The sequence below is a fragment of the Leuciscus leuciscus genome, assembly GCF_965113295.1.
Source record: "Leuciscus leuciscus genome assembly, chromosome: 16".
Taxonomy (NCBI): domain Eukaryota; kingdom Metazoa; phylum Chordata; class Actinopteri; order Cypriniformes; family Leuciscidae; genus Leuciscus; species Leuciscus leuciscus.
Genome location: NC_138740.1, coordinates 30,243,305 through 30,267,851, shown reverse-complemented (window position 1 = coordinate 30,267,851; position 24,547 = coordinate 30,243,305). Strand labels below are relative to the sequence as shown.

The 24,547-nt window shown below is 34.6% G+C and overlaps 3 protein-coding genes across 3 annotated transcripts in view; all 3 read left to right on the top strand.

The window, feature by feature from the left end:
• lman1 (lectin, mannose-binding, 1) overlaps nucleotides 1-8,564 on the top strand; it is a 14,603-nt gene extending 6,039 nt beyond the window's left edge. The window contains exons 6-13 of the mRNA XM_082140354.1: nucleotides 1-11; nucleotides 293-351; nucleotides 541-673; nucleotides 2,057-2,244; nucleotides 2,501-2,571; nucleotides 6,135-6,294; nucleotides 6,848-6,969; nucleotides 7,974-8,564. The exon at nucleotides 1-11 is cut by the window's left edge and continues 113 nt beyond it. Coding sequence (XP_081996480.1) covers nucleotides 1-11; nucleotides 293-351; nucleotides 541-673; nucleotides 2,057-2,244; nucleotides 2,501-2,571; nucleotides 6,135-6,294; nucleotides 6,848-6,969; nucleotides 7,974-8,010 — 781 coding nt within the window. The 3' untranslated portion in view covers nucleotides 8,011-8,564. The remainder of the gene's footprint in view (nucleotides 12-292; nucleotides 352-540; nucleotides 674-2,056; nucleotides 2,245-2,500; nucleotides 2,572-6,134; nucleotides 6,295-6,847; nucleotides 6,970-7,973) is intronic.
• Nucleotides 8,565-9,430: 866 nt separating this feature from the next.
• Nucleotides 9,431-17,580, top strand: cplx4a (complexin 4a). Its single transcript, XM_082139996.1, has 3 exons — nucleotides 9,431-12,284; nucleotides 13,762-13,849; nucleotides 15,905-17,580. The coding sequence occupies exons 1-3, from the start codon at nucleotides 12,121-12,123 to the stop codon at nucleotides 16,130-16,132; spliced, it is 480 nt and encodes a 159-aa protein (XP_081996122.1). The 5' UTR covers nucleotides 9,431-12,120; the 3' UTR covers nucleotides 16,133-17,580.
• Nucleotides 17,581-19,564: 1,984 nt separating this feature from the next.
• On the top strand, nucleotides 19,565-21,994 carry rx3 (retinal homeobox gene 3; the record flags this gene model as incomplete). The annotated part of the gene is made up of 3 exons (XM_082141534.1): nucleotides 19,565-19,799; nucleotides 20,324-20,547; nucleotides 21,560-21,994. 3 exons carry the CDS (start codon nucleotides 19,565-19,567, stop codon nucleotides 21,992-21,994), a joined length of 894 nt encoding a protein of 297 aa, XP_081997660.1.
• Nucleotides 21,995-24,547: the final 2,553 nt, after the last annotated feature.

Sequence of the window (24,547 nt, the reverse complement as noted above, 5' to 3'; positions counted from 1 at the left end):
AGGACTTGCTGGTATTTTTACTTATCAAAATCCAGTTTTCTCTCTTCCGGTTGAAGGTCTAATGTTGTCTTTGTTACCCTCCAACTGGATCAAAATTGAACCAACAAAGATTAATGGCTGGCATTCAAACATTAAGTTATATGAAAGTAATCCAATGAATGGTTTGTATGCATTTCTATAGCAGGTTCTGTGGAAGAAGAGGTTTAAAACTTCGAAACGTGTTTAGTGTTGCTAGTGGCACTGAAATTACACTCTGCAGCTTTAAAAAATATGGCTAAATATCTTTCAACAGATGACCATGATGTGCTGTCATTTTTGCTGTTCAGACTTGCAGAGCCTGGGCAGAATCTGGTACGCATTTTCCTCGCCACACATGCGCATACACACATTTAAGTATGAATAAGTACGAAGAATCGGCCATACTTATTTCATAAGTGTCTACCTCTTACTCCATTCCTCTTGTTCATTATAATTGGAGTATGCGTAAGTGTGTCTATGTGCGTGATTGTGTTTGAATGTGTGTTTTGTCTTTCTATAAAGCCTCTCCCAGAAAAAGAGATTCCCAAAGAGGAGAAGGACAAGTACCAGGAGGAATTTGAGAATTTCCAACAAGAGCTGGACAAAAGGAAAGAGGAGTTTCAGAAAGAGCACCCTGATGTCCAGGGGCAGCCCAGTGAGTTGCTCTCATTCTGTCTGAAGTTTTGACCCTCAGATTCACATTCAGCTTTGAGTTTTCATCATGTTTATAGTCAATAGAAATGGCCTGGAAACATTAAGAGAAACTCGCATAAAAACACAGAAATCTTGAATGGTAAAATGCATCCATTCCCAATTCACTGATCTAAGATCTATGGAAGCTTGTTTCCGTCATTGAGTAAAAAATATTAAATGTGACTTTTTTTCTCACAATTTTGACTTATCACAATTTGAGTTTATATCTCTCAATTCTAAGAAAATATTCAGAATATATTGCTGCTATTAACCCAATGCGGGGGACAATAGTGACACAAGAATAAAAATATTCATGATTCTGAAAATACAGGATTATTTTAGATGAATATGCTTGCACTCTGTCACTAACTAGATATATTTAAAATAATGTAGGCCACTTTTTACTGGTAACATAAGATATTCAGCATATTCAGGACCCACAAATATTCCCACATTGCATTATTATACATTATATTAGTTTAATGTAGTACTGACACTAAAACTCTGAAAACTTGAATTTTTTCTCACACAGTAAATTTTATTTTGGGTGAACTATACACAATACATATTGTTGCATTTTTATATTGCAGTATATTGTGACACGGTATATTGTTACACCCCTAGAATTTTGAGATATAAATTCTCAATTGTAAGTTCTCTCAATTCTGGCTTTACAACTCGCTATTGTGAGTTTATAATTCAATTCTGAGAAAAGTCAGAATTGCTAAATATAACCTCGCAATTCTGAGAAAAATAGTCGCAATTGCGAGGAAAAAAGTCAGAATTGTGAGGAAAAAGCAAGAATTGCCGATTAATCTTGCAATTCAGACGTTTTTTCTTCTTTTTTCCCCAGAATGTTGAGATATGAACTCTCAATTGCAAGTTCTAAAGTCCAAATTGTGAGGTATAAACCCACAATTGCGAGAGAAAAAGTTTTGAGATAAAAAGGTCGCAATTACCTTATTTATTTTTATTGCATTGCGGAAACATGCTTCCACATAGATCTGATTGGACAAGTTCGATTTGGTTGCTTTTTTTTATTTTTATTTTTTTATTATATTTAATATAAAATTATATTATTTCATAAAATTATTATTATATATAATAATAATAATAATATTATTATTATAATATTTTTTTTTTTTTTTTTTTCTATCTAGATTTTTATTTTAACCATCTTTAAGGGCATTTTAGGCGCAACATTTTTCCCTAAACCATGCATTCTCTGTTTATTCACAGATGTATTTACAACAGATTCTGTTTCTGATTCATTTTAAATGCCTTGTTGAAAAATGAAAATCCATATTTGTAGAAAAACATCTGTTCAGTGTTTCTCTTCTGGCAGTTGATGACCTCTTTGAAAGCGTTAACGACCGGGAAATCCGTCAGGTGTTTGAGGGGCAGAATCGAATCCACCTGGAAATCAAGCAGTTGAACAGGCAGCTGGCCATGATTCTGGATGAACAACGCCGTTATGTGTCAGTCATCACAGAGGAGATCTCCAAACGCGCACCACAAGCACAGTCAGGACAGGTAGGACATGACAAATGCATTTGATTTGTGGCATTTAACAGCACTGGACACTCTTACGTTGACCAGATTTTTATATTGAATGCCATGGTGTCATCTCAGATCCAGTCAAAATCCTTCATGAGATGTTATGACTTTAAATTGTTCAGTTTGGAAAGCTCCAAAATTATATGGTTGATTTACACTCTTACATTGATTAATCGAATTTATGTTCTAACCTGTCTTTGAGCCTAACTTATTGTTTACTTGCTTTATTTAGGCTCCCACTCATGAAATGGACACCATTATTAATACACAACATGAGGTTTTGAGAAACCTTAATGAAGTAAGGTAAGTCGCCAAGAAAAATATTGTTCTCCTGTCACAAAACCTGACTGGAATATTACTGTATTATAAGTCATAAGTCACACTAGACTATAAGTTGCACTGGGTCGAAATTGCATTTTGAGAGAGAGAGAAAAAAATATGTTTCAGAAATAATATTTGACAAATATTATAAACATCTATTTTAGTTCCCCTTACTTCACAACAAATCCTTTAAATTTAACGTTATTTAGAACAGAGCAGGAATGAAAATAAGTATAAAACAATTAATAGTGGCATTCATTATAAAAAACATTTGTTATAAATGAATTTATTTAAAGTGAAACTAAAACCAGCGGCTGCTACACAAATAAACTTGCAATGCAAATGCAAATTTTGTTTTGTTTGCTTGATGTTAATTGCATGAGGTAAACCGCTTCTGGAAATACAAGTCGCAGCACGTTTCAGATTTTAAAAAAAGATGCGATTTATATTCTGGAAAATACGGTATGCTCCAAAAAAATCCCTAGCCAATGAAGTGTTAAATCGCATACAATCTCTGAGTAAAACCACTACTTAGAGGCTTTAGCGCATTACATGCCTTTGCAAAAAACTGAACAACGCAACAAATTAGGTTTCATCTGTTAACTTTTGTTTATTGTGTCTTTACGTAAAGATCTAAAGATGTTCGTCGTTTAATCCAGATTAAATACATTTGTTTGTTATTCTGTTATTTTGTTTTGTTAGCGGACAGTTGTTTGTTTTCTTCCAGGTGTTTTTTAAGCGAGGTGTGGACGAACAAGGATTAAAGCACAAAGACAAAATCGAACAATAAGGCTTTAGGATTAGATGCCAAAATACAGCATTTAAAACTCTTTAGCCGTGCAAGTAGAGGATTAGCCCACAAAAGACTGTTTTTACAACTCTTTAACTCGGATGTGACCAAACTATAATGATTGTTAAACCGACTTTTAGCACAACACTTACCGATGGTTTTGTTTGGGATTTAGCCAAGAGATTTGTTTGTTACGGATGCATTTAGATTAAGATTTTCTTAATAACCCAATTACATCATGTACTTTTATTAAAACAGAATTTTACTACAACAAAGTTACTTTATTATCTTTTCCTTATCTGCACAATCTTGCATATTTTACACCATCTTTTCTGTCGACAAGATGGCGTTTGAACGAATCTGTCATTTTTCAAGGCATGCAACGTTTTTAAAAAGGTATTCGTTCACTATTTAGTGCATATGCAAATATTGCTACTTTTATTTATGCTGTTAGCAAAGACATAGCAGTCTTCATCAAAAGGGCAGCATTGAGGCCACATTGTCATCCTGTTGTCGGAAAGACGTTGAAAAGATCAGTAATCTGTGTCGATTGTTCATTTAGGCTAATCCTATTGGCGCGCATTTAAACAGCATTTGGTCCGCAACAAAAAAAAATACTAAGTTGATCGAATTCATTTGATAGATTATGCACATATTAAGATTTTGACCTTTTCTTTTTTTTTTATCATAATTTCATATTGCTCATCTGCGAGGGGAAAAAACGGCTTCCTCTGACATATAGGTCATTTGAAGTGGATAAAGATTACTGGGAGATTCTAAATGTTCACTTTTTGCCTCAAGGGAGATTTATGTCTTTCCCCCCCTTAAGAAACAAATTTGATTTTGTTTAGGCTCCTTATGGGCCTCTGTTTGATGGATTATATGCGAATCTTTAAATATGTCCATCATACACCAGCGAATACATGGTCTGCTTCTGATTGCTTTCTTGTCTTTGTAATTCCCCAAGGAGTCTGTACTTATGACTTACCAAACGTTTTCATTTTGCCCATCCCCTCATATATTTATTTGGTTTTTTTTATCCTAGTAATCATCTTAGAATTTTGAAGACGATATCCAAAGAAATGGGGTTCAGGCTCAGGATAATACGTGATCAGTAAAAAATGATGTTAAACTAGAAGATGTGTTCCTGATTAAAAGGTTAAACCGTACGCTGCTCTTTTATTTAAATGTGCAGACCTCAGGTTTGACCTTGTTTTGATTAAACATTTCACTATATTTTATAAGAATTTTGTATAAAAATGTCATCTTAAATGTAATTTAATTCCCTTTTTTTCCCAGAACATTATAAGGAACAAAACATTTATTTAATTTCCTTAGGGTTTTCTCTTTAATCATACAGTACTGAAGTATTTCTACATTGTTTATTTGTTTATCATCCAATGTATCATTTTTTTTATATATTATCTAATATATAGTACTACATCTTTAATGACTATTTATAGCTGAATGAAAGTGTCCCCCCGAGGAAAGCTGTGGCATGGCCCGAATGGGTATTTCTTAATCATCTGAAATATGTTTAAGAAAGGGACCATGTTTTTTAGGAAGATTAATTTAGCAATCATTCCTGCTTGCGCTCCGTGGTAATTTCATTTTTTCTATGAGGCTGAGGGATAAATGGCCTTTTGGGAGAGTTAAGATGAGGCTTAAAAGATTAGATTGGGACAATTCACTGTAATATTAAGATTTTCTTGGCCGAAGTCCTTGGGCGCAGAAGTCATTTGCCAGTGTAATCAGGGATTTTTCACCAGCGTTTTCTGCATGCAGTGCTCCTGAGATACCACTAGAGGTGAGAGAACGGCTCAACTTTTATACCAGCCAGAGCTGAAGAGTTTGGTTTGTTGCTCGTTGAGACATGAGGGAGTTCAGGAGATCCGTATTTGACAGTCCTTTGTTGCATGTCTACAGTTTTAAATTTGGAAATATAAATCAGGTACAAATAATTTGTTTTTATTTTATTTCAAAGGTTATTTTATAACCATTTTGTTGGTGAATATTTGTCCTATGGTCATGTAAAACTTGGAAATATCTGGGAATTTATTAAAATCGTATTTTCCATGCCTGGAAAAGATATTGAAATGTGATCAATCTTAAAAGTCGTACGGAAATAATATTTATATAGTGTGTGTGTGTATAATATTTATCTATGTGTGCGCTCAGAAAAAAGAATCCTCTATTGAAACGCATTCAAATTTCAGAATGTTGTTTGTCTTTTATATACCAATAAGTATAATCATTTAAGTCTATTAGCTTTAATGATTGGTGCGTGGAATACTGCAAATTTATTGTAATACTTTGAGTGAAGACAGGAAGTGCAAATCATCTTTTTGCATGCTCATGTCTACAATGGAGCAATAATGTCATGAAATCCAGAAAACATGAGCTTTGTCTTAAGAATCAGATCAGATATTCAAAGCTTAAAGCTGTTTTATGCATTTAAAACTCAGATTAAGTCTTGTGACACTGTGTCTCAGAGGGATTGATTGTTTGATACGATCCTCTTGTATGACATACTGTTTCCTTGTATGTAAACTGGCAGAAAATGAGTTAGCCTTAATGTTGAACCATCTGGCATGAAAAATCTTTGAAAATGTTCAACTTCTTTTCTTTTTCTTTTTCTTTTTTCTTGAATAATTAAGTATTTCATATTGTGTCTGACTCGATCCTTATCAGATTCATGAATGTTTTTCAAAACATGAGGGCAAATGAAGCATTGCACTAATGTTGTGGTTTGTAGGGACTCGTTGTCAGGCTCACTGAAACAGTTGGCAGTGGGTCAACAGCAGGGTAACGCAGGCGGACTTGGATCATACGAGACAATCCAGCACTTCAATGACATCAAGGAGCATTTGCATGTCGTCAAGAGGAACATCGAACACATCATTCAGAAAAATGTGGTGAGTTCCCAATAAAGCAGCATTTCTGATATGGACAATATATCTTATAGCTTGGCATATGTGTGGCTTAGCTGACAAATAGCGCACAGTTGGATTTCTGTTCATAGTCATAGTTCGTATTTCTGTTCAGAGTTTGACTAAAAATGTCTGCTGAATGTATAAATGGAAATGTTTTTGGTATGATTTATTGGTTTAGTCGTCAGGGTTGAAACCAACTAAGCCATAAAAAGTATGTTTCTTGAATAAAAAAAGTTTAACTGAAATAAAATATTATTAACTTATTTCAACTAATTGCAAGGCATCATTCTCATTTTTATTTAGTATAACCTGATGGTTTAACTTGTACTAAAATAACTACAAATGAAAATGAAAAAAATGAAAACTACATAGACATTTTTTTTGTGTGTGTATGTACTCTAACTTGAACTAAAATTAAAATGAAAACGGTTGTGATGTGTTGTGGTCTTAAATTGGCAATGTTAAAATTCTATAACAATTGCAAAAAAAAGATGCAACTACCAAATGTATAAAACATTTTGGACATATTCCTTAGAATCCTGCAGAAAAGGCACAATGTCCTGATCTTCCTTCCTTACCCTCCTGCCTCTCTACCACACACTTCATGGTCTTCATCGTCATTCAGTCCCTCCTCTTCTTCGGCTACGTTATGTACAAGTGAGTGAATCTTTATGTTGCAGTGTCCATACAAAGCTCTTTAAGAGATGTGTATAAGAGTTCTGTTCCTATCTGGGTGTTTCTTACAATGGCTTCCTCATGTTTTGGTAGTTAAAGCTCTAAAATCTCTCTCAGTGTCTTCAAATTAAATGTTCTCTTGTTCACATAATAAAAAAGCAAGACAGAAATGAATAAAGACTGAGATTTTGTATGCAAGGAACAAAAATAAAAAGGTAGGTAATTTTCAGAGTGGCTAGCGATAGCAAATTAGCTTTGAAAGCATAAGATCGCATCCTCCTTTTAAAGCGTCTTCAAAGCCACTCCTCTTTCAAAACACACAAACACACACAGCAGAGTCTGCAAAGCTTCACGAGAGACGCTGTTAAACTACCTCATGTCTCAAAGCACATTACATTAATAATAATGAACATAACTTGAAGAGCTCTGATCTACACTACCTGACTGCTGCAGATTTATTTTGCCGATGATGGTGTTGACATTGAAACGCATACATTTGAGTCGCAAACCTTCTAATCTCTTTCAAATTACAGTAGTTATGGCGTGAATGCAGCAAAAGCTTGTTGTTTTGGTTCAGGAGGAACTGTAAAATTTGGCTTCTGTTTTGTTTGTGCCGCTCAGTGACTGACGTCTGTCTAATTCTGCATAGAGTGAAATGCGCTGATGATGTGTGATGTTTGTGCGATCAGGTGCGCAGAGGTGTGAAAATAAATATGTTGATACTTACAGGCAGGTATGACATCGTACCATTGTATTCGGACCGGCTGCAATGATTGGACAAACATTTTATGGTCCTACGCCTTCCATGGGCAATATATATCCATATAAATACATTTAGACCACTTAACTTAGTGATTGCTATCAGGATGTGAAGAGACTTTTAACCAGCATAACAAAGATTGTTTCTGGAACAAATCGCCTACCCTGCCTTTAATGCTTCTCTCTCTCTGTCTCTCTCTGTTTTGGTTTCTCTCATCTACTTTCAGGAGTCAACAGGAAGCAGCTGCTAAGAAGTTTTTTTGATGATTCGTAGCTCTTGGTAAAACACAGCACATGTAAATTGTCCATTTTTGTTAATTTCCAGTTTGTTTGTTTTCTGTTTGCAAACTGTAAATTATTGTACTTGAAAACTGAAGTATTTTGTTTGAGAATTTTTTTTAATTCTTAATTTTTAATTTGATCAGATTTGTACAGGGTTTGAATGACTGCTCTTTTCCAAGTGTGTGTGTGGCATTTTCAATGGAAGATTCCTGAATATGATGTAATATATTCTTTAGAGGTCTATCATTGTATTTACTATTCAATACTGGTCCAGGAATCATTTCAAGATCTCAATCACTGTCCCTGGAACGTTCTGAACTGTGGTGACTGAAGTAATTACAATAAGATTGAGTATTTTAACACATTCACTTTGGTAATACCTTTACAATAAGACATATTTTTCCTCCACAAGTGTTAAAGCTTTATTGTACTGGCAAAAGCAAGAACCCAAAGGGTGCGAATGTGTTCTTTGAATCTTTAAAAAAAACAAAAATGTTTTTTTTTCTCAAACAATTTACATAAAACAAATCAAATGACTTTGGTGTTGTCACATTTTGTCAACTTAACATGAGTGTTTTTTGTTTGCAGAAATTATATTTATGCATATCATGTGTTTTCGGGGGGGGGATGTTATAGACAAACTTTTATGTTAGATTTAATAAATTGCGATTAATCGATTTGACAGCACTAGTTATTTCTATAAAATAATAATAACAAAGTTAATTATATCAGTAGTAAGTCATACATAGCACACAAATTATGTTTTCTACTTTAAAAGCTAATAAAATTCATAAGCATTTAGTCATAAACTTGCCAAAGATTATATGTTCTTAAAAGTTTTCATAGGTAATTTATGCCTGTTACAAGAATATATTGTAATATAATTCACAGCTCATAGTGTCTAAATGAGTACAGAAGTGCGGAAGCTTTGAGCTCCTGGATGCAGATGTAACTCTGTCTGACAGGGACGGCCTCATGCCGGGGATTATGTAAGGAACCCAGCCGTGAGCCATAGTGCTGCTCTATAGAAGCTTCTGTGACCCGGGCCATCGTTAGGGATTAGATCAGAGACAGAGGGCTTTAACACACTTTCTCCACCTTCATTCAGCTCCAATCATCACAAACAACTGATTGCATGTTGGTTTAAAGGCTTTCTATCAATGGTGAGGAAAAGGAACGGGAGCGATTACAATCCAGAATGTTTTGAAAAAACAAGCCAAAGTATTTTGTTATGGGAAAAATTAGAAATGTAGCTTACTTGTAAGTATTATATTATAGTATAGTATATTACATTATCATATTACATTTTTTTTTTTATATTATATTATTTTTATTTAAAATTATTATATAATTTTATTTTATATTCTTTATTATTTGTATTATTTTTTGATTTTATGTTTTTTTATATTATGTTATATTTATTTTATTAATATTATATTTTTTTATTTAATTTGATTTATTATTATATTATTTTATTTTATTATTAGCTTTATTTATTTTTTGTGGTGCTATCAAATCATTGTTTTTTGTTTTTGTATCCCGACTAGCCAGCAGATGTTATATAGAAAGTTAGTGTTTGCGTAATTGCTTTTTAAAATGTTATGCAATATTAATAAATAATTATGCTCAGGAAGTGGATGATACAGGCTTTCAGCGTCCTCTTTACTAGCGTCCTTTTGTGACATTCGAGAATTGCACGGGGATATGCCAATGATTCTTAGTGCTGATAATCCAGCCGTTCCCTCCCTCTGTCTCTCTCCGCTCTCGATCACTGCTCTACGCTTCAGATGATCACGTACTCTCGCTCTCTTCCCCACCCCCTCCTCTCTCTTTTCAGGGGATTACATGGAGAGATGGCGTGTACGTTTAGCACATCTGTCACTCCATCCCACCATGCTGTGCATTCAATCCAGCACAAGCTCACTGGACCTATAGGAGCACAAGCGGTCTCAATTGGCAACAAATTCAAATGGTCTCCAATACATTTTAAGTTCACCTAGTTAGTTTAGGACACTTTGGATTAATTTATTATTAGTGCTAAGTGATGTTCAGGTTATGTTTGCATTTTACCTTCAAACTTCCTGTATGAATAGTAGTTGTCTTCCATGGCAACCGTATTGTCACCTCATGAAAACTAAAATGTTAAGACCTTTGTGCACAACAATCCACTCTTTAAATGACCTTTCCTTCAGGAATAATTTGTTTTCACCTTGTTTATGCTTCCAATAGACTCATAATGGAACAGTTATTGGACTGTGGGGACACAATGGTGTCCTTGTTGTTTTAAGTGTCTTCACCTTGGACAGGCAATCTCAGCTTCAGTTGTGACTGTGTCAGAGCTTTAATAGGAGATAATCGCCTCAAACAATTTGTTTAGTTGTTTTGTGTATCAGGTCAATTCATGTTGCAGTTTGAATATTGTCCCACAAAAGAGGGACAATAATCGAAATGCAACATGAATTGACCTGATTCTTTGAATTCATCAACTGTGAATAATAAAATAAGTTCGTAGGTATCCCACCTTTACCACAGGACAATCATTGTGTCAAAGCTTGGAAGGGATTTAATCACCTTACAAAATGAAAGCGCAATAGTCGTTTTTAGGACAAAGGATCAATAACTGTTGAGTTAATTTACAAAGGTTATGGGAGTTCAATGAATCGATGATGCTTACTGTGTATTGTCTCAATAGATGATAACTGAGCTATTTCTTGTTTAAACCATGCAAAATCTAACAAGTTATGCTTGTCTTATGGTAGAAACAGCTTAAATCAGTCTGAGGTAGCCTACACCACCTTAGACGGTTAAGCTGTTTTTACACAGGACAATCAATGTGTCAGAGCTTTAAGAGATATTTAACTCACAAAATGAAAGCACAACATTCAAGAGTTGTTTTGTAAGCAAACTGCAACATAAATTGACCTGATGTACTTGTCAACTGCATATGATAAAATTAAACGAGACCTTTCAGTAGTTCTTTTCAGTTCATGCTGCTCCATGTGTGAATGCTATGCTACATGCTAATATGCTACTTGGCGAATTGAATGCCTGAAATTAGCTATTCTTTGTTTAAACCGTGCAAAATTTAACAGCTGAACAGTTTGAAGTTGTGTGCTTATCTTACCTGACACCAGGTTGGTCAAGTTTAAAAGATTTTAAAAAAAGTTTGTTAGCTAGTCAGTCTGGAAGATCAGCTCAGCTAAATTAGCTGAACACCATCTCTGAAGAACTAGACCACCCGAAGACCATCTTGGCCAGTCTGGAAGACCAGCTAGAACACTGAAGACCAGTTTGGTCACATTGGATGATGACCTTAACCACCATAAATCCATGGTAAGTCTTTTTTTATTTATTTTTTATGGTATTTAATGTCATGTTTAATAACCATTATCTGTTTTTCTTGAAACATCTCAACAGACAAGTATTGAAGAACGGATGAACCACTTCCTGGATGTTTGCTAGGAAATGTGGTGTATAAATTTGCAGCTCCTCGTCTTCATCCACATCCTGTGAAACAGATGAACAGGTTTGTAATCCTGTAGCTGTGCTTCTTTGGGCTCAGAAGGGGTATAAATGGAAAATCTGGGAACTAGCTGCATTGGTCAGTCCCTCATTAAGTAATGTGATTAGCAGTCAGTGGGTGGATACAACAAATGTGACGTCAATGGCGGACGCCAACCTAATCTCCAAAACACAAAATTCATAGTTTTCTCTCTGATCGGTGACTACTACTGATATTTTTTTCCTCTAGTTACAGCTTATGATTGATAAATGCATTGGGTTCTTTCACTTTTATTGTGTGGAAAAGAGAAAGCACACAGCCATCTGCCTCTCAGAGTAGACGGCCGTGTCTTAATCCAGATTATGGCTGCACCATAAACGTTTTTTTTTTTTTTTTGGTCCCCCTGGCCGCCATTTCTAGTCAACAGTGTGTCCTTGATAACAGACAGGCAGGTCGGTTAGCCTAGCTCCAATTAGACCACCAACAATCCATCTGAGGGACGTCTCTACTGGAAACTATAAGGAGTTTAACCAAAAGAGTTCAAGGAATCACAATTGGACGTCAAGCTAGAGACTCCAACGGGGTAAATAATGGCGTTTTTAATCAAAAGTATGGTTGGGAACCCACTGAAGGGAATGGGACTTGGAGGAGGAGAGGCAAAGGCTGAGGAGGAGACCCCCAAGGACCCCGCAGCGGCCGCCGGCATGACTAGAGAAGAATATGAGGAGTACCAGAAACAAGTAGTGGAGGAAAAGTAAGTAAAGTTCGGGCCTCTCTGGCCCTATTTGTCCTTGCATATTTATCATTTAATGACCTTGACAAAATAAGTTGGGGGAAAAACATGCATATGGCATCTTATATATTATGTTTTTAAGTTAGTTTTTTATCTTTTTTGGAGATTGTTTGGTTCTTAGTGGGATTAATGTATGATTTATCCCAATGACATCTGTTCTGGATCCTTCTTCCATCCATTCTTCCAGGTGTTGATGCATTACAGAAACACTTTTAGGCTGTTTAAATGAAAAGCTGCATTTATTTCTATTGCAAAGTGCAGCTTAACATGCATGGAGCAACATGAGCAGTGATGCAAGCTCATAAATCTGTTATTCTCCATAGTGATGTACTCATGCTAAGACCTGCACCTGAACTATCTCGGGGTGTGAAGAAGATGAGAATGTCAACCATTAAAGACGAACCGACTCCATGTTGGTATCAGAGAGCAAGCGTCAGATGCTAGCTGCTAATCAGTCCTGAGAGCAGAGCTTAGCGTGGGTTATCCTGGCCTTGTTGAGCTGGATAATGCTATTTTTAGAAACAATCATGGTAGCAAGGGAGTATTGAAAGTATTGGAGAATTATGAAACCTCTGCATATTTCAAATCTTTCTTCGTTACTTACTTTTTTTTTGCTTTTTATTAAAAAGACATAGCTGATATTTATTTATGGCTATTTCACTGTTGAAGTGTAACAATTGAAGTTGGAGTTATCTTAAAAAAAAAAAAAATCGACTTATTTTTTACTCATTTTGTGAAACTCCTATTTAACACTATATACACTGTATGTGGTTCTGTATTTACAATATTTATATTTCAGTTTATTAAGGCTGTTGCTTTTTGTATTGGGACAATAAGGAGATTTTCAAATCATACGGATCAAATTGTACAGCAAAAAACAACTATTGCCAGTTTAATCCTAAGATTTGATATTATTCATGTTCAAGTGAGATGAGATAACAACTAGCATCAGCAGGCTCACTTAAGTAGAAATATTACCAGGTTAAAAACAGATGATTCATACAATAAACACACATGTTTGCTGTGAGATTACATCTAAACATCTGAAGATCTGTGTGTAGTTTCAGATCAAACATCCAAAGGATTTTATTATCTAGTTGTTGCTGGTAAACTAGCTTTGCTTCAAGTGTAGTCGTCGCACTGCCTGAACAATGCCATAAGCATCCTGAAGCTCTTTATCTAGAGTTAAGCTGTAAAGCTAAACCCCAGGGGTCATTTCATTCTACCCTACAGTGTTCTGTCACGCACAGATTTTTAAACAAACTGTTTGTGAAAAGCATGTTTTCCAGTGAATTATACATGTTTACCGATGGTATGTTTTTTAACATGAAAATCACAAGATTAGTATCCACTGTATTACATAGTGTATTAATAAAATAAATAAAAATTCTATGTTCTTCTTGGCACGTGATAATGTGTTTTTAAAACATTTCCACAGAATGGAACGAGATGCAGATTTCTTGCACAAGAAAGCAGAGAGGGCGACTCTGAGGGTTTGTCTACGAGAAAAATACCGGCTTCCTAAAGTAAGTCACTTTGCTCCCCCCTCCTTTCTCAAATACTAAGTCGGTTTTCAGTTGACAACTGATTTTAACTTTTTTCATCATCAGTTTGTAAGATTATTTATGTACACTACAGTTTTGAGATTGTCTTTGAAAAGTCTTCTACTCATCAAGGCTGCATTTATTTAATCAAAAATATACAAAAAAAAATTGTGAAATATTATTACAGTTTAAAATAACTGTTTTCTATTTGAATATATTTTAAAATGTAATTTATTCCTGTGATGCAAAGCTGAATTTTCAGCATCATTACATCATGACTCGCATTCTTCAGTCACATGATCCTTCAGAAATCATTATAATATGCTGATTTGCCAATCAAGAAACATTTATTTTTATTATCAATGTTCAGAACAGATGTGCTGCGCAATATTTTTTGTGGGAACTGTGATTTATTTATTTTTGTTGAGAATTATTTGATGAATAGAAAGTTCTAAAGAACAGCATTTATTTAAAATATTTTGTAACATTATAAATGTCTTTACTGTTAAAATAAATAAATTAAAACTGATCTCAAACTTTTGAACTGTATGCAAAATAGAAAGTCTATGTTTTAGATGCTGGTCACCAAGTTTTCAGCATTTAGAATAACCTAATAGCATTTTACAGTGCACATAAATAGTCCTCCAGTGTGACATGAATTTTATAGTAACTGACCGTAACAAATATTTATTGGGTTAAAAATAATTAATCTCTAGAATTCCTAATTTGCACTTGGCTCACACACATGCACATACACACATGTATTTTCTCCCATATGGATGCTTTGTGTGGCTCTGAGCTCTCGGCACTTCCAATAAATAAGCTAACCAGATTAAGAGAGTGAACTGAGGTCTGCGCAAGCCTCCAACAATATTGGCTTTCCACAACATCTGTTTGTCTTTTTAGAGCTTCATTTTCTCTCCTAATTCTTCAATATGGGATGCATTAATGCAAAAAGGCTAACAATTAAGATGAGTCTAAAATGTTTGATACACTCCTCTCTTTAGTCATTCTTGTCATTCGTTTTTAATTTTTTAGAATGTTTTACTTCATCAGAATGCTACGAAACTTTGGAAAGTTTTTGGCACTTGCTATGTGAATGCACAAAAAAAAAAATCATGGACATGATTTGAAATAGTAAAAATGATAAATTGTACTCCTGGGAATGGGAAAAGAATGGGAAACTAATTTCATCTAGTGGAAACTTTTTGTACTGCACCCACACAAAATCTTACCAAAAGCACATTTTTTGAGATATCAACCTAAAATTTGGAACATAACCTTTTTAAGATTTATGGCTTTGATTTTTCTCACAGTTTTAGACAGTAAAATTGTTTTGGAAAATATATATTTCATAAAAAAATTTTTAAAAAATTGTGTGTGTGCTTAAACGTCTGTAACCACTTTTTTTTTTTTACTTCATCAGTAATCTGCCAAGTGTCTTAAGTTTGTGTTCCAAAGCCGTCAAGATTTATAGCAGTTTAAGTTACATTTTCAGGTCTCTGCTCGAAAAGTGGTTCACATCACTGGTAATAAATGGAATATTAACTACTGCATAAATATAATTTAATACCATAAAATCCCCTAAAAATACAAAATATTAAATAAAAACATTATCAAACTAAAATATAGTATATTAATAATATCAGTAATTTTTAAATGTAAGGAGCACCAGAGGGTTAAAAATAAAGGCTCTTTACATCTAAGGTTCCATGAAGAACCTTTAACATCCATGGAACCTTTCCATTGCACAAAATGTTCTTTACACTAAGAAGAAAATGGCTCTTTTAAGGAACTGTCCACTGAAAGGTTCTTCTATGGCACAAAAATGGCTTTTATGTGAAAACCTTCTTTTGGAACCTTTATTTGTTTTAAATGTATTCATTATAATTGTGTATAACAGACAAATCTTGAAATTCTTTGGTTGAGCCAATGTAAGGCGGGTCGAGATTCAAAAAACACTAATGTAAATGTTTCCTAAAAAGAAACAACATGACTTCTGTCCCCGTTTGACTCCCTGTGTGTATTCCCCCTCAGAGTGAGCAGGACGATAACATGCTCCAGATGGCAGGAGATGATGTGGATGTTCCCGAGGAGCTGCTGAAGATGGTGGATGAGGACGCCACAGAGGAGGAGGAGAAGGACTCCATCCTGGGGCAGATGCAGAACTTACAGAACATGGACATGGATCAGATAAAAGAGAAAGCCAGCGCTACACTGACAGAGATGAAGTCCAAGGCTGAGGAGAAGTGTTCTGTCATGTAATGATTTAGCAAGTTCACACATTTACAATCCAGGTCTGCGTTTCCCAAAAGCATCGTAATTCTCCGATTGCCAGCAAAGGTCTCTATGATCATCTTAGCTCACAATGCTTTTGAGAAACACAGCCCTGGTTTCTTTTGAAAAAAATCATAAAATTAAAACAGTATCTTAATTTTCCCTCCGCATTGATTTATTGCTGTTCAAGTTTCGGTGACGCTTTACAATAAGGTTTCATTTGTTAAAGGGATAGTTCACTCAACAATGAAAATGATGTCATTAATTACACTCTCATGTCGTAAATAGGCTTTTATTCACATTTAAACATTGATCAGTAGGTTCAGTTGAGCTTCTGTTTATGGTCGCTGATCTATGTTTAAATGTGAATAAAAGCCTCTTTATGAACTTCTTGAAGTGTCGTGAAGTGGTAGTTGTGTGGCTGTCTATGGAGGGACAGAAATAGCTCATATTTCATCAGAAATATCTTTATTTGTGTTCCAAAGATGCATGATAGTCATATGGGTTTGTAATGACATGAGGGTGAGTAATAATAATAGAATTAACATTTTTGGGTGAACTATCCCCTTAAAATGAACTGAGAAAATACGTCTACATCATTTATTCATCTAAGTTAACCTTAATTCCAACATTTACGAATACATTTTTAAAATCAAAAATGAGAAAAATCTAAAATCAAATGAGACCTTGTTGTAAAGGGTTACCAAAGTTTCATTTGAAGACAGTCACCCAAGTTTTTAATTTCCAAAGCTGCAACATCTGATCAGCTTTTCAGCCTCTCTGAATGTCATTTGCTTGGCCCCATATTTTGCTGTTTCGACTTTTTTTTCTTTTGTATGTTTTGTTAATAAATTATGTTGTAGTGTCTTTTTTCTTTCCCTTTTTTTTTTGGTGCATATGTTGCAATATTTACCTGTAAATATATCTAACTCACATATAATGACTTGAACCAGAGGCGGAGGAGAAGCTCTGTTTAATTCTCCCTCCTGCTTTTTTGCACAAGGGTTGAGGTGAATGTGATGCTGTTATTTCTTCTTTTCTTGACAGCAGACCATCTAGCATTGGCACATATGAAATTGTAATGTTTATTAGGATTCTTTAGACTTATGTATTAAGTTACTTATGTAATGTGAGGTAAATAGGCATGAATATGATCAATTGTCTGATTTGATTTGTCACATTTTTCCAAATGTGTAAACGGATTAAACCGATGAATAAAACAGACGATTGACAAACTGTGCATTTGTGATCAAAATAAGTCATTGTCTCTGAGATTTTCTTGACCATAACATTCACACTTGCAAATATGCCCAAGAAAACAGCCAAATCCAATGAAAAGGGCCTGAAAAATGTTGGTTTATTTCGAAATACCAGATGACAAGATGGGAGAAAATAAATATTAAATGATTCTAAGTTCGTGGTTATTAAAAAAGAGCATGTATTTGGAGTTTTAAGATTACCTGATAATAGGATTACAAGGTCTAAAACGAGTTAAATTCCTTCAGTAGACATATTACAGTAATCTTGTCTCTTCGCATTATATGACCAAATATTAGTGGAAATTTGCACTTTGAAAAATTGTCATGACATTTATAATAAGATAAAGACAAACCAAACAGGTATAAAAAACATACTTAAAAATTGCCTACTTAAAAATATATACTTTTCCCTTTTCTGTAAATATTATTATATTAAAATCCTTATCAGAAAATAATATGAAAGTATAGATAGATGGATAGATTTTTTTTTTTTTTTTTTCATTAACACGTTCTTGTATGTTGCGGTGTTTGGTTTTTCGTGTGTGTGTGTGTGTGTGTGTGTGTATCTTTGAATAAATCTCGGAATACCAACATTATCTGTTGTAATTAGGGAAAAGCCAAGCGGTTGAAAGGATTTGGGCTGTTTTGGATAGAGGGGGGAAAGTGTGTAATCCCCTCAAACCAGCGTGTGTCCTGCGGATTATCAGACTGCTGTCAATCTTTGTTCGGAGCTAATTACACGTATCCATTCAATATTGAGGAAGTTTGCAAATTCTTCCAATTAACTGCACCTCAATTGTAGGCCAGCTCTCAGGGGTCGCGCGCTTGCTGCTTGAGATCGCGTTTTGTTCATGTAACAAAATCTCCTAATGGCCGAAACCACTCCATGCTCGAAGTGTAGGCGTAAAGGAGTTCTTGGCGGTGTTTTATAGGTTTAGACTGGTAATTAGGCTTCTTAAATGTTTGATCACCAAAACTTATGATAGTTCAATTAGATATAATAGTTAAATCCTACCAATTTATCACATTTTCAGGCTATTCTGAGTAGGCATATTCCATTCAGGTCTAAAGGATTTCAATATTTTGCAGTTCACAAACAGACTTTAAATAACGTTTACATTTTCTTCTAGAACTTGTATGAATAGCCAACTTTGTTATTTTTGTTACTATTTTATTTTTATATGATAGAATATTATCGCCTTTACAGTACAATCTTCCAAGAAAGCCAGAGTTTTTGAAAGTTCAGAAAGTTTTACATTTTTAAATATCTGCTCTTTGTTTTATTTTTATTTTATTATTATTATTTAAGGCTATTTAGACCCATTTTTAAATATGTAACTCTTTGTTTTATATTTTTTTTATTAATACAAATTCCATTATTATTATAATTTCTTCATGTACAAAGAATAGGTCTACTCCTTCATTTTAAATATTGTATAAAGGGATCGTTTGAATTCAAAACATCAATCAAATAAAATTAGAAACAAATATAGAAATCTCTAAACAGAGGCTTTCCGCTTTTACAGCTGTGATTTTCACATGATAAACTTACATTGAATCTCTTTTAGCCTAAACTGTGTTATGACGTTGGTGCCTAATAAACAACTATTTCGGTGCACGTGGTTACCAAGGAGAATTTTTGTAAACTGACGTTTTTAATGTTATTTTGCGCGTGCAGAGATCTTGTAATTATGATCTGTTTCGGCCTTAAAGATGTAATCCAGCCCCAGTTCCTCTCATTTCTACAGGCCATCATGGTCAAGACATCTGGAGTGGGAAAAGATTATTTAAGATTTATGTAAGGCGGTTTATAAAGCTGCCATTATGCAGAAGAATCTCTGGGAGGAGTTAAATGCTCTTCTCAGGGACAATACTACATCCCTCACTCCGGCCAATCTGACGTTTCTTGACGTGTCGAAGGGGATGTCACTCACACAATAGAATCCCGGTCGAGGGGAATCCATATAAGGCCCCTGGGGGCCACTGCATCCTCAGTGTGTGCAGGACCACTACTGGAGAAAGTTGCATGACTTGCTTCTGCTGGGACAGTCTGGACTATTGGAAATTGGTGTGCTGCTGCTGAGTGTATTGAATAGGAAATATAGCTGAGCTTTCCATACTTTGTTTTTTGTTTGTTTGTTTTTTCACATCAGAACGTTCGATGAAGCTTGTTGGATCCCAGTCCCAAGACATGGAAGAGCGCCTCTCCCCATCCGCACGCTTGGTTCGCAGTCCTGGATCCCAAACGAGGATCCACAGCATTGAATCCATTTTGGGATTTAAAGGAGAGAATTTGTTCCACCCGGCGTTTTCCTATGGATCAGGAAAGCCCGTCAAAGACACTGAGCTCTTGCTGTCCCCGAAAAAGGACTCTAAGAACTCCAAGAACTTTGATGGTGAGTAAACGGATGCGTAAAGTTTCATTTTCACGGTTTAAAACTGGCCATTTTGGCAGCACTTTATAGCAAAATAACTTACATTTTCAAGTTATTAATAATCTACATGTACATCTGATGCACATTTAAATGGGCTATTAATATACATTGAAAGGTTTATTGAAAAGTTTTAGGCGTGTTAAGATTTATAGGCTATATTTAAATTGTAAATGAAACAGACGTTAAAATTGAATGAAATTGAAAGAAAGAAAGAAAGAAAGAAAGAAAGAAAGAAAGAAAGAAAGAAAGAAAGAAAGAAAGAAAGTTACATTATTTAAAGAATTATGGGCTATAAAATATAGTTACATAAATGACAATGTTAGCCTATACGGAATATATACCAATAAAAGTTTAATGACTTTTATTTTATTTTATTTTTATTCACATGTAGTTAAAAAAGGTAAATAATTAAATTGCCTGATTTTTAACTAGAATATGAACACGTCACACCTTCTCAAGGAAAACTTTACATTATTTCCCCACAGGTGTGTGTAGATCTGCTGTCATGGTCAGTCCGGATCCAGATGCGGATGGCGGTAAACTATCGGATGATGAAAATCCCAAGAAAAAGCACCGGCGGAACCGGACCACGTTCACCACATTTCAGCTGCACGAGCTCGAGAGGGCGTTTGAGAAGTCGCATTACCCTGACGTGTACAGCAGAGAGGAGCTCGCGCTCAAAGTGAACCTGCCAGAGGTTCGAGTACAGGTGAGCACAGCGCGTGCGCAGCACAGATGACGGGCTTCATGAGCTCTGTATTATGAGAATAAGATAATGACACATATTAGAAATAGGATTTCACCTTATTTATGTGACCTTTCTTTTGACATGTTCATCATTGGTTTCTTTAGTTAGCCTACTTAAAAAATATATATTAAAAACATAAAAAAAAAAAAAAAAGTTCCTTAAAAAAAATTATAAATGTAATTTTTAATATAAAAGTTTAAAAAAATTATAATAACAAATATTTATATCTATATATTTTTAATAACGTTTAATATATATATATATATATTATAATAATACAAACTCAAATAAAATAGGATAGTATAACTACGCATTTATTTATTTAAAATTGAGGTATTTTTGTTTTGTTATTTTTTATAATATATATATATATATAAGTAAAATTTGAAAAAGTTCAGCAAAAATAAGAGTTTTCACATCAGTCATTTTTTCTTGTGTTGTACCAGAGAAAATCTGGCCTTCTCTTTGATTTCATTGGAATTTTATGTTCTGATTTAAAATGAGTAAATATTAGAAAATAATTTTTAAGTAACCTTTATCAGGGGGGGAAAGGTGTCAAATGTAATCGGGTTTCAAAGAACAAGTCAAGTAAATTATGATTCGACCATAAAAAATTGATATATATATATATAGCCCACAATTTAATCATCAAATAAACATCAAGTATGGAAACATATGAATCCATTTTTGCAAGTGTACACTGTATATTGTTACCTTAATTAAATAGCTATTTCTGGTTAACCCATAAAAAGTTTTAAACTGATGTATAGGCTATAGGTTGGTTAAGTCATGTTATATAATATTTTTCTTAAAAGCAGTTAATTTAGATGTTACCATTTTTAGGTCACCATTTTTTTTAAAAAATGTTTGTGTATTTGAAGGGTTTTTACATATTAAGAGCATCTAATCTTCCCTCACAATGTGAATTTTCAATATGTGCAATGTCTAAATCCTTTCTTATGTCACATTTTAGGTGTGGTTCCAAAACCGCCGTGCAAAGTGGCGACGTCAAGAGAAACTGGAGGTGAGCTCCATCAAGCTGCAGGAGTCCTCCATGCTGTCCATCCCCAGATCAGGGCCACTGTCTCTGGGTAGCGGTCTGCCACTGGAGCCCTGGCTTACCGGACCCATCTCTTCCTCCGGCTCTCCTCTGCAGTCCCTGCCCAGCTTCATCACCCCTCAGCAGGGTGTTCCAGCCAGCTACACCCCTCCACAGTTCCTCAGCTCATCCACGTTCAACCACCCTCTGCCCCATATCGGGGCGGTGTGCCCCCCTCCACCGGCTTATCAGTGCTCGGGGTTTATGGATAAATTTTCACTAGAAGAGGCAGACCCACGAAACACAAGTATCGCCTCGCTAAGAATGAAAGCTAAGGAACACATCCAGTCTATAGGGAAGACGTGGTAGACTGAGAATGATGCTGGACTGACTGAGACACTCAGAGACTTGTTTGCATCTCCTTTAACTTTCCAAATCACACTCTGTTTGGTCCTGAAAGTGGTTTTCACATCTGTTTGTCATTCATAAACTTCCCCCGAGTTGTTCATTGTACATTACTGTTTTTTTCTTTCTTTCTTTGATTTCTTTTTTATCAAGAGTTCAATAAAGCTTCCCTGCTAATTCGCACATAATTCAACCATTTTTTGGACCAAAAAAAGCATTTAAATATAGAAATAAATATCAATCATATAATGTTTGCATTATAAATGCATGCATTTAATTTCACATAATCACATTTGTCCCTTTTAAAATAGCCAATCAGTGCTATAGGGTTTGTTCATTGTATTGTACAAAGCAGCTGGCCAATTTCCATGACGTTTTGTTGTATGTTTTCACTGTACAGATGAATTTTGTATTTTATAATAAAAACAAGCTCATAAAAATATAAAATGCAATCTGTCTCCAACAGTTCTTAATGCTTTTTTTAATTGTTGAGATTGTCATAATATATGACTATACTAAACTTGTGTCAATTTTCTATTGCATATTTATTCTAAATTAATTTTAATTTCTACAGGCAATAAACTATCATTGCATATTTAGGGTATATATATCATATAATCCTATATTTGTAATTAATTGTTTATTATATCCTCCTGGGACCCAGGAATAGACTTTTGTCCTCTCTAGTGTACATTCTATTTTAGTGAATTTCTCTGACACCACACATGTCACAGTTTTAAGTCTGGATGTCCTGTAAAGAGCACATCCAGGGCTTCAGAGATACAAATGTATTGGAGGTTTCACCATGACAATAACTTCTCCTTGGTCTTTAAAAATGACTGACATTACCTTAGTGATCAAATTTAGCACTCTTATGGAAAATGATAATATTCTGTAATTATCGTTTAAATTTGACTAATTTTCAAATTGTTTGTCTTAAATCAACAACATCTCAGGAAAATGTATGGGGTTTAAGCTTTCTGTTATACAAAACAGGGCATTGCTTTCAGACATGTCCACTGTAGAGGACACCAGAACTTCTGTTTATCAGGCATTTTGGGAGACACGACAAGTGAAACAAGGGAAAGAAATGATATATCAATATTCGCTCACTGTGGCGCTTCTCCTTCATTATGCCGCCATCTAGTGGTTGCGTTTGGAACATTCTTCTCCGCCCACACTGTTGTAATAGACTAATGTCCTTACAATCCATGCTGGGTAGTAACTGAATACATGTAATCTGGATTACGTAATCAGATTCCAAAATTAAGTACTTGTAATTATATTATATTATGTTTTGTTGTTTTTTATACTCAGGAAAAATACTATGGAAGTCAATGGGTGCCGTCAACTGTCTGGTTAACAGCATTCTTCAAAACTCATGCAGGTTTGGAAAAACATGAGGGTGAGTAAATGATGGCAGAATTTTCATTTTTGGGTGAACTATCCCTTTACGAACCCCTGCAGTTTAATGCACTACATGTTGTTGATAACAAGGAATGGATTTTTTTTTTTTCCTCAAAAGTAATCTAAAAGTAATTAAACAGTAGTCAGATTATATTTACCTAAATGTGCGATGTAGTAGATTACGTTACTAGTTTTTTGTTTGTTTTTTTCATGTAATTTGGAATCAGTAACTGACTACAATTTGTAAGCAATCTGCCCAGCACTGCTTAAAATCTCATTTTTAAATTTGTGGTGAATTTTTAGGTTCTGTTCTATTTCCCACCTTCATTCAACTTTTTTTATTTTGATTATAATCAGGAGTTATACACTCTTCAAATACAACTCATAGTTGTAATTTTTGTAATTTATACGATGTAAAATTCAAATAAAGCATGTATTATAAAGTTGTATGATGTAGATAATTATTTCTCGACACACTAAGATGTGTAAACCTTTAAAATAAAATAGAGGTTTGTTCTAAAATCCCTCTCAAGAGGTACATATAGACACATATATCCTACAGTTAAGCAAAATTTCACAAATTTATATAGTCAGTATAGTTGTTCGCATTACCATATTCAAGACACCCGTACCAAACATGTACGTCTGCATAAACACACATCACGACTGTCATCACCAAATCTAACATTTGGGATTTTTGCAGTAACTTTATCAATGATGCATTAGATTCTGATTGATGCTGAATTTCTATTAGTGGTCGCTCATCTGTGACAAATGAGAAAAGCGCACATCCCTGTGAACTAGATGAATTTAACCAAATGAAAGTGGCTCCAATTGACATTTTTCATTGTTAGAAACACTGGTGTGAATAATTGGAGCCATTATTGCGCACAGACAGCTGAGAGCGTCGACAATTTCCTGCCAGTTCTCACAGACAATGCAGAGGTTGTGATTTAGTTATTCAGATGGTCATTGGTGTGCGGTGAAGAGCTTTCCTGTCACCTGCCTGCCTCTGTTAAGTGAATGCTTGACTAATAGGCCGTTTATGGCCAGTCACCTCAATAGATCAATCATAACCAATAATACATTTACTTTCAGAATGAGAAATTC